Source organism: Lampetra fluviatilis, chromosome 11, assembly GCF_964198595.1.
Source record: "Lampetra fluviatilis chromosome 11, kcLamFluv1.1, whole genome shotgun sequence".
NCBI classification, from domain to species: domain Eukaryota; kingdom Metazoa; phylum Chordata; class Hyperoartia; order Petromyzontiformes; family Petromyzontidae; genus Lampetra; species Lampetra fluviatilis.
Window position 1 is genome coordinate 1,717,739 of NC_136285.1, and position 13,960 is coordinate 1,731,698.

Below are 13,960 nucleotides of genomic sequence, written 5' to 3' on the forward strand. Positions count from 1 at the left end.
GCTCCACAAATCTGGCTGTCGCCTGATGAAGCTGGTTGTAATTACTGGCGAAACGTCGTACTCCAACACACCAGTGTGCTGTACTAGTGACGAATTGGCCACGTTCTGTTGACGTGACAATCCTTACTAGTTGTCTGTGTCGGGTGGTGGTGGGTTTAACGACACATTTATATATTGACGCGATCTAACCCAAACACCTCTTATGTACATATATCGAACTTCCAACCAATTCTCCTGTGATGCGGCGAGGAGAGGTTGAGTGGTGAGTGGATGTCGTGATGGAGAATAGTGAGGGGGGTGAGAAGAAGAGGGGGGTGTGAATGAGAGTGGGAGAGGTGAAGTGGGAAGGGATGAGGTGAGGGAGGAGGAGGTGAGAGGGATGGGGTGAGGCGTGAGTTGTGATGGAGTGAGGAGGCGAGAGGGAGGCGATCGGGGGTGTGAGGAGGAGGATGAGGGGTGAGTGGGAGATGGGAGTTGAGAGAAAGAGGGAGGTTGAGTGGGGGGGGGGTGAGAGAGAGGAGGGGTAGATGAGTGAGGTGAGAGGGGGGAGGGTTGACATGGATGGGGTGAGTTGAGAGGAGGATAATGGGTGATAGGGAGGGTTACAGTGAGGGAAACAAGTATTTGATCCCCTGCTGATTTTGTACGTTTGCCCACTGACAACGAAATGATCAGTCTATACTTTTAATGGTCGGTTTATTTGAACAGTGAGACAGAATAACAACAAAATCCAGAAAAACGCATGTCAAAAATGTTATAAATTGATTTACATTTTAATGAGGGAAATAAGTATTTGACCCCTCTGCAAAACATGACTCACCCCCTCGTGCGCCGTGCCGGCCTTCATAGGTGCTGTTCGCTAACAGCACTTGACCTAACAGTCTGTTACAGGCTACACGGGGGATCTTTGTCTTTGTGGGAGAGGGCGAGGGGGAGCGCCCCGCCCCCGCCCTCGCCCCGCCCCCGCCCCGCCCTCGCCTCACCTGGCCGCGTCGCGGTGACGTCACGCGGAACAGGTGAGCGGCAACGACGCGCGCGGGACGGGGAGCGCGACCATTGAACAACACCAACAACAACAGCGACTACACCAACAACAACAGCGACTACAATAACAACAGCGACTACAACAACGGCACAAGCAGCAGCAGCTGAGCCAGGTGCGCACAGTGGTTCCCGGGCCGACAGCAGCCACTCACGCACTCTCATAATCATGACCATTGTACAGACTGGGTCCAGATGTCTTGTGACCCCCCCCCCCCCCCAATTAATTAGGTGGAAAACTTTAATTTTTGTCAGTAAGGTTGTATTTGAAAACGAATGTGCAAAGGAGATAAACAATGTTATGGGTCAATTTATTGAGGGTCACGAGACCTCTGCTACCGAGACTTTGTCATCCAACCTGTAGCCCTTTGTCAATCCACTGCTGGATGGCGGCCTTCCCCCAACGCCGCCACGTGAGGATTGTTTGACCATACTTCACCACGCCTGTCAGTGCGGGTCGGTGAAAGGGCCGGGGGGCTATTCTCCCTCCACCTCGCCCTCTTCCCCCCCAGGACGCCGCTGATGTTGGCCGGGAATAGAACTCGGGTAACCAAGTTCATGGCGCAGCAAACCACTGCACCACCACCACCGCTCCTCCTTAAGAGCCCCCCCCCCCCCTAAGAGGTCAATGGTGACATCATCATCACGGTGGCTCGGAGATGTTAACTACCTCGTCGGGTTTACAGGAGGTCGTGGGTTCGATCCCGACCCTGACACCTGCTGCTGTATATTTTGGAGTTTGCGTGTCTCCACCGTTGTCTCGTGAATTTTCTCCTCGTCTATTTTTTCCCTCCACATTTAGAAACACAGGTTTAGAGTCTTTGGCTGCTATAATTTTACCAGGTGATAAGCCACTTGATTGGGCTCTCATTTGTGGTCAGGTAAGTGGGCCTTACCTGGTAAAATAAAAATAGATTCGTTTTACTAATCGATAAGCAATGCTGTGTACCAGTGGCAGAGACGGCATCTGTACAGAGCAAGAAGCACATGGTCACAAGAAGTCGCTTTAAACGTTGAGCAGACATGCGGTGCGAGTGGCTCACACCCCGCAGTTAAAATCCACATCCATTAACCAGAGCAGCCACCGTAACCACCGCCCACGGTCATCATCAACAACCACCACCATCATCTAGCATCTCTACCGCTTTTATTAATTATCAATCATTATTACTGTCCACGGAACCTGTTTTTGTCAGAATCAAGATGATGAGAAAAAAACACATTATGGTTTTTAGCTTTTCCGGGTAAGAATACAGGAAGTGTTACTACGTTCAAACACCAAATAGACACCCATTATTAGAAGGCATCGTCAAAGTATGGATTAACCACACCAGAAGGCGAACAGAGCAAATACAATTTCAGATATAAAAGGAAATATCGAAGCATTAATAGCTCAGGTCGAGGAGTTAAATCTACAGGATCCTATCTTGATTTGAAGCTTTCGTGACTGCAGGAATCCATACTCTTTGGTTCTTTCGGTAAAGTCACGTAGGTAGAATGAGTAGGCTTTTTGCCAGTATCGGGGTCTATCGATTAACGCTTTGATATTTGCATCGCCTTTGTGTGCTGTTCGCCTTTTGGCGTTGTTCTCTAGTCTAACAAAGGTGAGACAAAGCCATGAAGAATGCTGTCTCTGGTGTAGACCAATTTGTTTCCAAAGACAATGCATATATTAAGTGCCGGATTAAGCTAGTGCGGGGCCTGTAGCATGTGGTAGTGTAGGCCCTAAAAAAACAAGTAAATATTAAAACACAAACTTTTTACTTGCATAGTAAAGTAATTTAATTTGCTATACAGGCAGATACTACGACAAATCGCTAACCTTAAACACCCAGTCGTTCATAAAAGTTGAAGGCAGTATAGTACAATAGTAATAGAGCAAGTGCCGAATCACTGAACCGGAATTGATTGCTTGAAAGCATTTAGCGCGGGTTCCTTGAAAGTGTGGGGCCCGTAGCAGATTCTACTTTTGCCACTAAGATAATCCGGCACTGCATATATTATCAGAGCATATTTGCATGTGTTGCCACAAGTATGTGTGGTTAATGCAGACTTTATGCCTTGCAAAAGGTATCTATTTGGTGATTGAACATATTAACATCTGTTTTAGTGCCAGAAAGGGTAAAATCTATTCTTAGTTTTTATCATTTTCGAAACTGGCAAAAAGCCCCATAGATGACTGCTCAACCCGAGCTATAAGTGTTTTGATACTTGCATAGTCTTTGTACCATCTTGATTTGAAGCGTTTGTGACTGCATGAATCCATACTCTTTAGTCCTTTAGGTAAAGTCACGTAGGTACAAAAATAAAATAAAAAATAATATATCACGACGTTTCGATCGCAACACAATCGGTCGTCCTCAGGCAGAAAAAATAATCCAGCAGTAGAACTGCTGAACCAGCGAGAGAGCTGTTACAACAAGAGGTTATTTATGTGGCGATGGGCAAGCGTGCGGGCCTGAGCTGGAAAGGAATTCCATCCCTGGACGCAAGCACGTCAATTGTGTTAATGGAGGAGATTAGGGAGAGAGAGATTAAGGAGAGAGAGAGATTAGGGAGAGAGATTAGCATGAAATGAGCTTCCGTCGCCATATAAGAGTATCGTCCCCGCATACAGCAGTGTTAATGGGAGATTAGCACGATGTTAATGGGAGATTAGGCAGGGAGATTGTAACAAGCTGCGCGCTGCCAACTGCGCTGTGAGGCAAGTGCGTCCACGCAAGAGAACCACCGCACCGGTGGTCGCGACAGTGAGACACAAAGCCCATCACTCATCAGATATCAGGTTCTGATAACATCTGGGGAATTTGATGAGATGTAGTCATCATCAATAACAGGGCGCCAATATGTTAACTACCTTGCATGATATGCAGGCGTTCGTGGGTTCGATCATGAGCCGGACTCTTACTGTATATTTGGAGTTTGCATGTCTCTCTCCCAGTATTTGGATGCTAAAATTTCCACGAGATAAGCCGCTTGAGCTATCATTTGTGGCCATATTGCTTATGAAAAGAGCTGTATAGCTCAGTGGGCCTTACCTGATGAAGAAAAAAAGGTTTAAAATAGTTCAGGTGCTAGGGTGGCACAGTGGTACCATTTGTGTCTCGGCAAGGAGGCCCTAGGTTTGATTCCCCATTAGGGGACCTTTCTGTGTGGAGTATATATATTCTCCCCCTATGCTGCATGGGTTTCTTACAGTTTCTTGGGTTTTCTCCCAAACCTGAAGACATGTATGTATGTTGAACTTCTTTCGCACTGTGCTTAGCCAGCCACACTAATCAGAGGTGAGGGGGAAGGACAACAGACTATACGAATAAAACAGTCCTAAATAAATTTGTTTTTAATTTATACTTGAAAGTGCACTGTTGTAGTGGGCTTCGATTGTAAAAAGGAAGAGTGTTCCTGACAGTTGCAATGGCACAGATAAATGCATACCATGCCATGACTGTCTACATTCGGTGGATGGTTTAAAAAGCCGCTGCGAGGATGACCGGAGTTAGTGCGATGGCCTATTCTCCTTGACGAAATCAGTAATTTATTTGTTGAGCAGCCCGGAGCAAATGCAACGTGATTGGTGTTAGCCAAACATCCCAATGCACAAAAAAATATGTGCACACAGCAGCAATATCTCCCCCTCCGGCGACAATTTAGCAGTGTGGCTTCCTTGGTTTGACAAGCGTACTGAGTACTAATACAGTCTGTTCTCCTATAACGCGTTAGTTGCGTTGTTGAAGAACACCGCATTATGGAAATATTGCATTTTAATAAATATGTAGTGAGTCCAACTGAGTCGCAGACGTTGTCTTGGGAGCAACACAATTTATTGCATCAACTCAACACAACAGAACGTAACCTACACTCGGGTGTTGAACGCCCATCTAACCATGCTACGGTAGAACTAGACACGGTCCCACTCTCCCGGTCCGGCCCACGAGCTGGGTCCCGGACCACGTGGCTAGAGGCTTCTTCAACCCGACGTGGATCTTCACTTACCCAACAGTCAAGAACCCCGAGCCCCACACGGGGCCCTGTTATATCGGCCCGGGCTGGGGCTGGCTCCGCCTCTCGCCCCGCCCACCTTCTAGATCTCTCGAGCTCTTTCCGAAGGCTCCCGAGAGCTCATCTATACCACGTGACCACCCAGCAGCCCCCATCCACCGGTGGCCCCGCTCCAATATCATCCGGTCACGTGTCGCCAGGTCAACCAGCGTATCATGCCCCAACATAACCCTGGCTGGCTGACACTCTCTCTCGCTCCCTCACCGGGAGCCCGCACTGCACACTGTACGTGGTGCCACTGTACGTGGTGCCTCTGCACTAACCAGCGCTCGCCCAAGCCCCGCTGGGGCTGGTACTACGCCCAGTAACCGGGCTGCACATAATGACAACATATTATCCGCCGTGGCCTCGCAAGGCCAGCACCACACAGTGACATTAACAGTCACTACAAATATATAAAATAGGGTAAAGCACAGCCCGCGATAACACGTAAGCTGCGTATACAGGCTCAACAAAGACTGAGGCACGTGGGTAGCATCTCAAAGCATCCAGCAGCATCCTGCCTTGTGTGATGCTATGCCGAGGCAGCCGTACACCCACTTATACCTACTCGTGCGACGTAGTTCTGTTTACTGAATCGCGTAACATTCAATTCGTATCCACTTTCTAAAAAATGTGTTCGCTAATACATTAATCGCATTATATATCCGATTCGCGTTATGAAAACACATCTAATAGGAGAACAGACTGTGCACTAATAATACCACTCATCATCCACCACCACCACCGCTCAATGGTGCCCTTAACCTTTGCCACAGCCGTCCGTCACCATGCTGGAGCCGTCGTCAAGCGATGAGGAGTCATCGGAGCTCTCAGACTTCGTGAGGGTCGACCTGGATGAGGCGGGGGATGCGGGCTGCTCGAGCGACTGCGCGTCACTGGGGGGCCCCGTCCGCTCGGCGAGCCCGGCCCCGAGCCGCCTTCCCCAGCTGCCCTCGGCGTCGGTGAGCCGCTCCAGCAGCCTGCGCTCCAGCAGCCCCAGCCCCTCGGTGAGCAGCAGCTGCTGCTTCCGCGACGACGGTGATGAGGACAGGAGGCGCCGCATGCAGCTCTATGTGTTCGTGTCACGTTGCGTGGCGTATCCCTTCAACGCTAAGCAGGTGACCGACATGGCCCGGCGCCAGCCCAAGGTGAGCCATGGTCATCGGCTGCATGTCGCCTGTGTGCTAGGGGTCACCTGTGTTACATGTGTCACCCGTGTGCTTGGTGTCACATGTGTAGTGTTTTTATTTCACGCGGACAACTTCTACTTTTTCTCCTGTGTCACTTTTTATTGAACAAAACTCCTCATGTTCGACACCCCGTAGCTCCGTCGTGATTTTCCCGCTTGCGCTGCTCACCTGCTTCGCTCCGCTCCCCCTCTCTCTCTCAGCCTCTCCACTGCTTGCCTTCTCTCTCTCTCACACTCCTAGCCTCTCCACTGCTAGCCTGTTGTGTCTCTCACTCTCCTAGCCTCTCCACTGCTAGTCTGTTCTCTCTCACTCTCCTAGCCTCTCCACTGCTAGCCTGTTCTCTCTCTCACTCTCCTAGCCTCTCCACTGCTAACCTGTCTGCCATGCTCTGCTGAATTTGCTCTCTCTGCTGCTGGTCCTACCACTACACACTCATAGCTTCCCACCGTACACTCTGCTAGCCTCTCCACTGCTAGCCTATTACTATACACTCTGGTAGCTTCTCCACTGCTAGCCTCTCACTATATCTTCTGCTAGCTTCTCTACTGCTAACCTACCGCTATATACTCTGCTAGCTCCTCCACTGCTAGCCTTCTCACACTCACACTTAGGATTCTGCTAGCTTCTCTACTGCTAACCTTTCTACCCTCACCTCTCCAACCTCGCCCTTGCATCCAGTGGGGGTTTAGCCATCACCGCTGGAGAGGGCGAGGTGTGGAGAGCAGGGCCTTGGACTTCTCTCGTCTCTCCTCTTGCCTTCACTCCGAACAACTCAACCCCTCTCTCTCTCTCCCACGTGCCCCTACATATCCCCCTCCTCATTAACTCCTCATTAATTAAGCTGGCGACCTCCCGTCTCCTCACGCCAGAGGCTTCCGCCGTTATCACCTCGATCTCCTGTCAGCCTGGCGCCTGTTCCTCGCCTGCATTTGCAGCCAGCCAATCCCTGCTATGCATCTTAATTGGCCGTCTCCTCTCCGTTGCTCCCTCTCGCCGCGCCTGTTCATCCCGATGCGACCTCACTGTCCATAACCCGCACATGCGTGCACACTGCTTACAAACCCCCGCGCGCGTTATTCCACTACACATGTATGACAGGTGCCACCAGTGTGGCAGGTGACACCTGCGTTGTGGATTCCACTTGTGTCCCAGGGCATTCTCGGTTGTCCGAGGCTGTGGCCCTTCAATGGGTCCCAGGATATCCCAAGTAAGCCTAGAAAAGCGATGGGGGATGACTATCATATGTTGAAATTACTTCCTGTGATGTGTTTTCTGTTGGGATTTGGTGGTTTTCAGTTCAGAAGAATACTCTAGCGATTGTGGTCTATGTCTTTTGCTGGACAAAAAGTGGTCAGCCCTAAATTGCTGCAGAACATTGCACGGCAGATGCCATCACGTCCTTCATCGATGGCAATTGAAGAACAGTCCCCACAGTGACTGCTGCGGTCACAACTAGAATTAAACCATCAATCACATGATCTGGCACTGCCCGCACCGCCGATTTGCCATCAATATCCCCCGCAATCCCCCAAGCCTCCGCAGACCCACAGTATACACACATCATGTCGGATATTTCACCGTGCCATACAAAGTAAAATTAAATGATTTTGTTTCTATTCCTGTAGCCACCAAATTGAAAAATTGTCAATCTGTGTACACACCCTATAGCAGTAAGTTAACAAAAATATATACTACTCCTGGAACAGAAATATAATCCTCGTGCTCAATGCAGGAGCCACAAATTGCAGCACACGTATGTGCTAGTTGATGGCTTTCAGTGAATTCATAGAGAGGCTGTTTTCATGGACGTTATGGACAGAGCTGTCAAGTGTTAAACGCATTTAGTGTGAGACTCACGTTCGGTTCCCAATGTTGTGACCTGTGTCTATATACTTTGTATATTTTGTAAAAGCGTAGTCTGAAATTGCAGTGGCAGCACCGTACCGTACCGTGGCCGTGACCTCCTGGTGAGATGTCGAGTCGATGATGGGACCAACTTCCTCACTGCTTTTGTGCGTCGACCCGAGTGTGTTCCCACACACCCCCATCTAGTGCACCTGCTCGTGGGTCGGAAATCTGCCACCAAATTATTGCATTTAAATCTTCCCACAGTGAGGTCCGTCACAAATGGGTCTATTTATTATATTCTTGAAATGCATTAATGTCGGTCAAGTCTGCATGAACTGCGTTGGAAGAGTAGAGAGGACAATGTCAGCTTTTAGCGATGGGCAATAGAGAGAGAAGCAACGTCTCTGTTACTGCTTTGATGTCACAATTGTACTTTAACAAAATAATGACTAAAATACAAAAGCTTCTTATCTCAAGAGTGTAATGCATTGCAGAAGATGGTGGTCACCGCATGGCATCTAAAAGGAGCGTGGCAAGCAAGCTTTGTGGACGTCATTGGGAAGTGGAGGTTTGCAATTGATGGGCGATATGAGCAGAATGGGGTGAAGAAGGCTACTGAGATAAGGGCAGGACTTGAAGCCCAATAGTGGGATACTGTTAGGATAGACCTGGGAGGTACGGTGCAGTTAGTGCAGCAGTTGCGTAGCCTTGCACAGTGAAGGAAATAATGGTCTGAGTGTGGTAGTATCATTGGCTCTGGCCATGATGATAACATCTTGACCTTGTTATATGAGAGCCTTCCCACTGCTCCTTCCCGTTCAAGCCCTTCCGCACGTTGCACAGCGGGTTCACCAGCGTGGGAAGCCCTTCAGTGCTTTACCCAATGCCTCTGCCTTTGTGAAATGGCCCAACAGAAGGCAAAGCCCATACCACACGTGTGTTTGTGTGTGAGTGAACCGAATTCGATTCCCGCTCACGGCCAACATCAATGACAATTATCTGAACTGGTCCTGGGCCTTCCCGAGGTTGACTCAGCCTCAAATGAGTACCTGATGGGTGCCTAAAAACATCGCCACTGGGGAGACAAAGGCGGCCGGGCGTGGTGTTGGCCACCCCCTTGTGTGCCGTACCGGCCTTCATTGGTGCTAGCTAACAGCACTTGCCTCAACAGTCTATTCAGGCTATACAGGGGATCTTTGTCTTCGTATGTGTGTGTAAGACAGATTGAGGCCTGATTGTGGTTGGCTTTTGTTCAAGAGCAGGGATGGGGTCGTGGTGTCGCGGCAGAACCCTCGAGCCCGACTGTGAACCTGGAATCAGCTGTCATTCATAGAATGAAATGGCGCCTCTCCATTTCCTCCAGGCAAATTCAATGCAAGCTGAGGTCATGAATAGCATGTAACGAGTTTTTCAGAAAGGTACCGCCCATGGAACTTTACACAGAGGTGAAAATCGTCCTTCATGTATCAGCCCCATAGGCCAATGTGCTACAACCATTTATATGCAATACTTACCTATCAACCCCAAGGGAGAAACACAAACAAATATTTTTTTTTATCCTGTATTGAAATGGATGTATGCCATATGGACCTGAACTCAATTTCCCTGCACAAGAATATGGGTAAACCGTATGGGTCGACAGGTGTGTCAATAGGGATAGGTTTTTATTATTACATTTGTGTATAATGTCATGATGCATGCTATTTCAGTCACACCTGTGGATATGGGACACTCTGCGCTTTATCTTGCAGTCACACCTGTGGATATGGGACACTCTGCACTTTAGCTTGCAGTCACACCTGTGGATATGGGACACTCTGCACTTTATCTTGCAGTCACACCTGTGGATATGGGACACTCTGCACTTTATCTTGCAGTCACACCTGTGGATATGGGACACTCTGCACTTTATCTTGCAAATGTGAGGCAATGCACTCACTGGGGCTATCTCACCCTCAGACTTCACCAGATCGTGACCGACGAAGTATTTGTCAGAGTTTGCATGGCTGACTCCTGTGTAACAGTGTACTCATAATCCATTTATGTAGATATTGTTTGTATGTCTAAAAAAAACCTTCATCGAGAGTAATTCATACGTGGTTTTACAAATAAATATTGATTTCATTATAATTATTTTTATCAAGCACTCTTCATTAATTAACTCAATAACTCATGAAACTAAACTAAGACATGTCAAAATAATACATTAAAGAAAATGCTGAAAGCCATTTGCTGAATTGGCTGAAGTTGAAGAAACATAGGTATCTGAACACGCTTCGAGTCGAGCTTTAAACCTTCAAAAATTTCGACAGACTCATGCCTTTGTCAATGCACTGCTGAATGGAGACCTCTCCGTGAAGGCCATGTCAATCGTAAATGTTATTGACCAAACTGCACGCTGATTCGTGGGGATTGGTAAAGCCGAAGTCCTGGCCTGGTTCAGATACCGCTCACATGAACGCTGGGCCAGTTCAATACCACTCACGTGAACCCTTGCCTGGGTCAGATACCACTCACGTGAACCCTTGCCTGGTTCAGATACTGCTCACGTGAACCCTGACCTGGTTAAGATACCACTCATTTGAACACTGTCCTAGTTAAGATACCACTCATGTGAACCCTGTCCTGGTTAAGATACCACTCACGTGAACCCTGACCTGGTTAAGATACCGCTCACATGAACCCTTGCCTGGTTCAGATACCGCTCACGTGAACCCTTGCCTGGTTCAGATACCTCTCACGTGAACCCTGGCCTGGTTAAGATACCGCTCACGTGAACCCCAGCCTGGTTAAGATACTCACTATGGGAACCTCATTTGCCAGTAAAAATATGATAATTGTTTTTTTACCCTTCCATCTGGCAACAAAACTGACACCTTTTTACAAGGAGTCATGTTTGCATAGACCGCAATACCTGCAGTCATAATACAAACAAAAGACATAACTCTGATAATGTGCACTGTCCTTGGAGTTGATTGGTCCACACCCGAGACAGCTTTCCTTAGAGCCTAGTCTCACATGGGTTGGACCAGATGACGCCAAAAGGCGCACAACTCAAAGACAATGCACCATCAGAGTATGAGAGCTCGGGGCAAGCATCTACACTATGGGAACCTGATTTGCCAGTAAAAATATGATAATTGGTTTTTTACCCTTCCATCTGGCAACAAAACTGACACCTTTTTACAAGGAGTCATGTTTGCATAGACCGCAATACCTGCAGTCATAATACAAACAAAAGACATAACTCTGATAATGTGCACTGTCCTTGAAGTTGATTGGTCCACACCAGAGACAGCTTTCCTTAGAGCCTAGACTCACATGGGTTGGACCAGATGACGCCAAAAGGCGCACAACTCAAAGATACTGCTCACGTGAACCCTGGCCGGTTCAGATACCACTCATGTGAACCCTGGGCCAGTACAGATACTGCTCACGTGAACCCTGGCCGGTTCAGATACCGCTCACGTGAACCCCGGCCTGGTTAAGATACTGCTCATGTGAACCCTCGCCCGGTTCAGATACCACTCGCTCGTTCACAGCACAGGGCCTCCCATCACTGCTCCATGGCTGCACCCTGTAAACATATACTGGGAATGTAATTTAATCTCAGAGGTAAACATGTCCATCCATAGCTTATTCCGAAAGGTGTGCCACGGTACAGATGTGAGAATGTGTGACCGTCGTCAGCGCTGCAGGAGAACTGAGTTTTGGAAAAAAAATAGGTGCTGCTCATAATCCTTGTGTTGGCAGAATAATCTGGTCGTGACACTTCATGACGATGATGTGATTGTTGCAGAGGTTCACGGTTCGCATCTGGTTAATACTGTGGGTCTAATGACTATAGAATACTTTGCTCCGTCTGCTTGACAGTGGACGTAAAAGATCCCACGATGTAAATCGTGGAAGATTAGGCCATTGTGTGCTGGCATCATCGTCCAAATTTGCCACACAAAAAAATCAGTTGTAAATTACTTAATTGGGAAACACACAAAGCAATCCTTACCCCCTCCTTTGAAAATTTACCAGGACCCTCCTAAAACAGCATTAAGAACCTCCTGAAAGTGTAATAATAACTGCCGATTGCTATTTCCTGCTGGTTTGGCCACTCTCTCACTGAATTGGGTGGAAACAGTTTATGCTCACACCTGAATGAAGTCTTAGTCGCGGCTCTCGGTCTGTGAATTTCGCATCGCAGTATATATCTACGTTAAACTTATTTCGCACCGTACGTAGCTAACTGTGCTGATCGGAGGTGCGATGGCTGTGATGTGATGGCAGCAGTGTGTGGCGCATTAATATTGCAGGTGAACAAGCAGCAGCTCATGTCCATCAAGGAGCGCTTTACCATCTTCCTGCAAGGAGATTCCCAGATCGTGACCGACGAAGCATTTGTCAGCGTTGTCAAGTTTTACTACGAGGTATGTTCTCCGTAAATATGCACTTTTATAGGAGAAGCCGCTCTCTGGGGAACAATGTGTTTATCAGCTGCACCCCACAGATAATAATGAGTTAGCACAGGATAGCTATGATTAAAAGAGCATTTTAGCATTTTTTGTCGAATCTTTAAAAAATATAAATTGTGGCGCTGTCATGGCCCAGGTCCTAGTATTGAAGAGGGAAACCAAAAAGACAAAGAGCTTTAACAGACTGTTGGGGTAAGTGCTGTTAGGAATCACCCATGAATGCAGGCATGGCCACCTTTGTTTTCCCAGTGGCGATGTTTCCACACCGCACCAGGTACTCATTAGAGGCTGAAACGACCATGGGAAGCCCAGGACCAATTTAATAATTGTCATTGGTGTTGGCCGTGAGCGGGAAGAGAACTCGGGGTCACCAGGTTTGTAGCGCAGCATGCTAACCGCTAAACTACACCTCCCACACATCAATGAAACCATATTCTGCCTGACAAACATTTTAGGACAAATATCATCCATAATACCGGGTTTTTTTGGTTAAATTGCGTTATTTTAAAAAAGTGTCGTTAAACCCGCCACCACCCGACAGCCAATTAGTAAGGTTAGATTAGTGCTCGGTAAATATGATGGAACAACCATAGACAGTTAACGTTTTTACCTGGTTAATAATATCCTTCCAATGATTGCTCAATTTCTATCCATCTTCTTGGTTGAAGTTATGTCTATGTTTATGTATCTGGATGGCTTCATGGACAAACCTTTGATAGTAGCCAGAAGGTTTGCAGAGCACCTTAGTCTCATTACGCTATTATACTATTTATTATTTGTACAGACCGCATTCCATTCGCTGGCATTGACTATATAGCTTTTGTATTCTCTTCACGGATCGGAGTCTTTGCTCCGCTACAAGTTTCCTGTTACCGCTCTCCCATTGACATATTTCTTTGCTTCCTCTTAGTACCTTTCACGTGACGGTCAATGGTATGGTGTATAGTAGACTGTATAATAATAAATAGTATAATAGTGTAATGAGACTAAGGTGCTCTGCAAACCTTCTGGCTACTATCAAAGGTTTGTCCATGAAGCCATCCAGATACATAAACATAGACATAACTTCACCAAGAAGATGGATACAAATTAAGCAATCATTGGAAGGATGTTATTAACCAGGTAAAAACGTTAACTGTCTATGGTTGTTCCATCATATGTACCGAGCACTAATCTATTCTGCCGAGTTAATTGCATCCCCAGCGTTTGGCAGTACTGCTACTGTTGCTTTGTTTTCTTTCATTGGCTTTACTGTCGTGGTGTTGGCTTTTTTGCACTTCTCCAACGTCTGCTACTGTTGCTTTCGTGTCTTTCATTGGCTTTGCTGCAGTGGCATTTGTTTTCTGCTCCTTTCTAGCCCCGCCCACTTTCCCC

The 13,960-nt window shown here is 47.6% G+C and overlaps 1 protein-coding gene across 1 annotated transcript in view; it reads left to right on the forward strand.

The window, feature by feature from the left end:
- The first annotated feature begins 6,194 nt into the window (after positions 1-6,194).
- Positions 6,195-13,960, forward strand: part of LOC144934888 (calcium-dependent secretion activator 1-like) — a 94,370-nt gene continuing 86,604 nt past the window's right edge. Inside the window, exons 1-2 of the mRNA XM_078861158.1 lie at positions 6,195-6,230; positions 12,428-12,541. Of these exons, the coding sequence (XP_078717284.1) occupies positions 6,210-6,230; positions 12,428-12,541 (135 nt within the window). The 5' untranslated portion in view covers positions 6,195-6,209. The remainder of the gene's footprint in view (positions 6,231-12,427; positions 12,542-13,960) is intronic.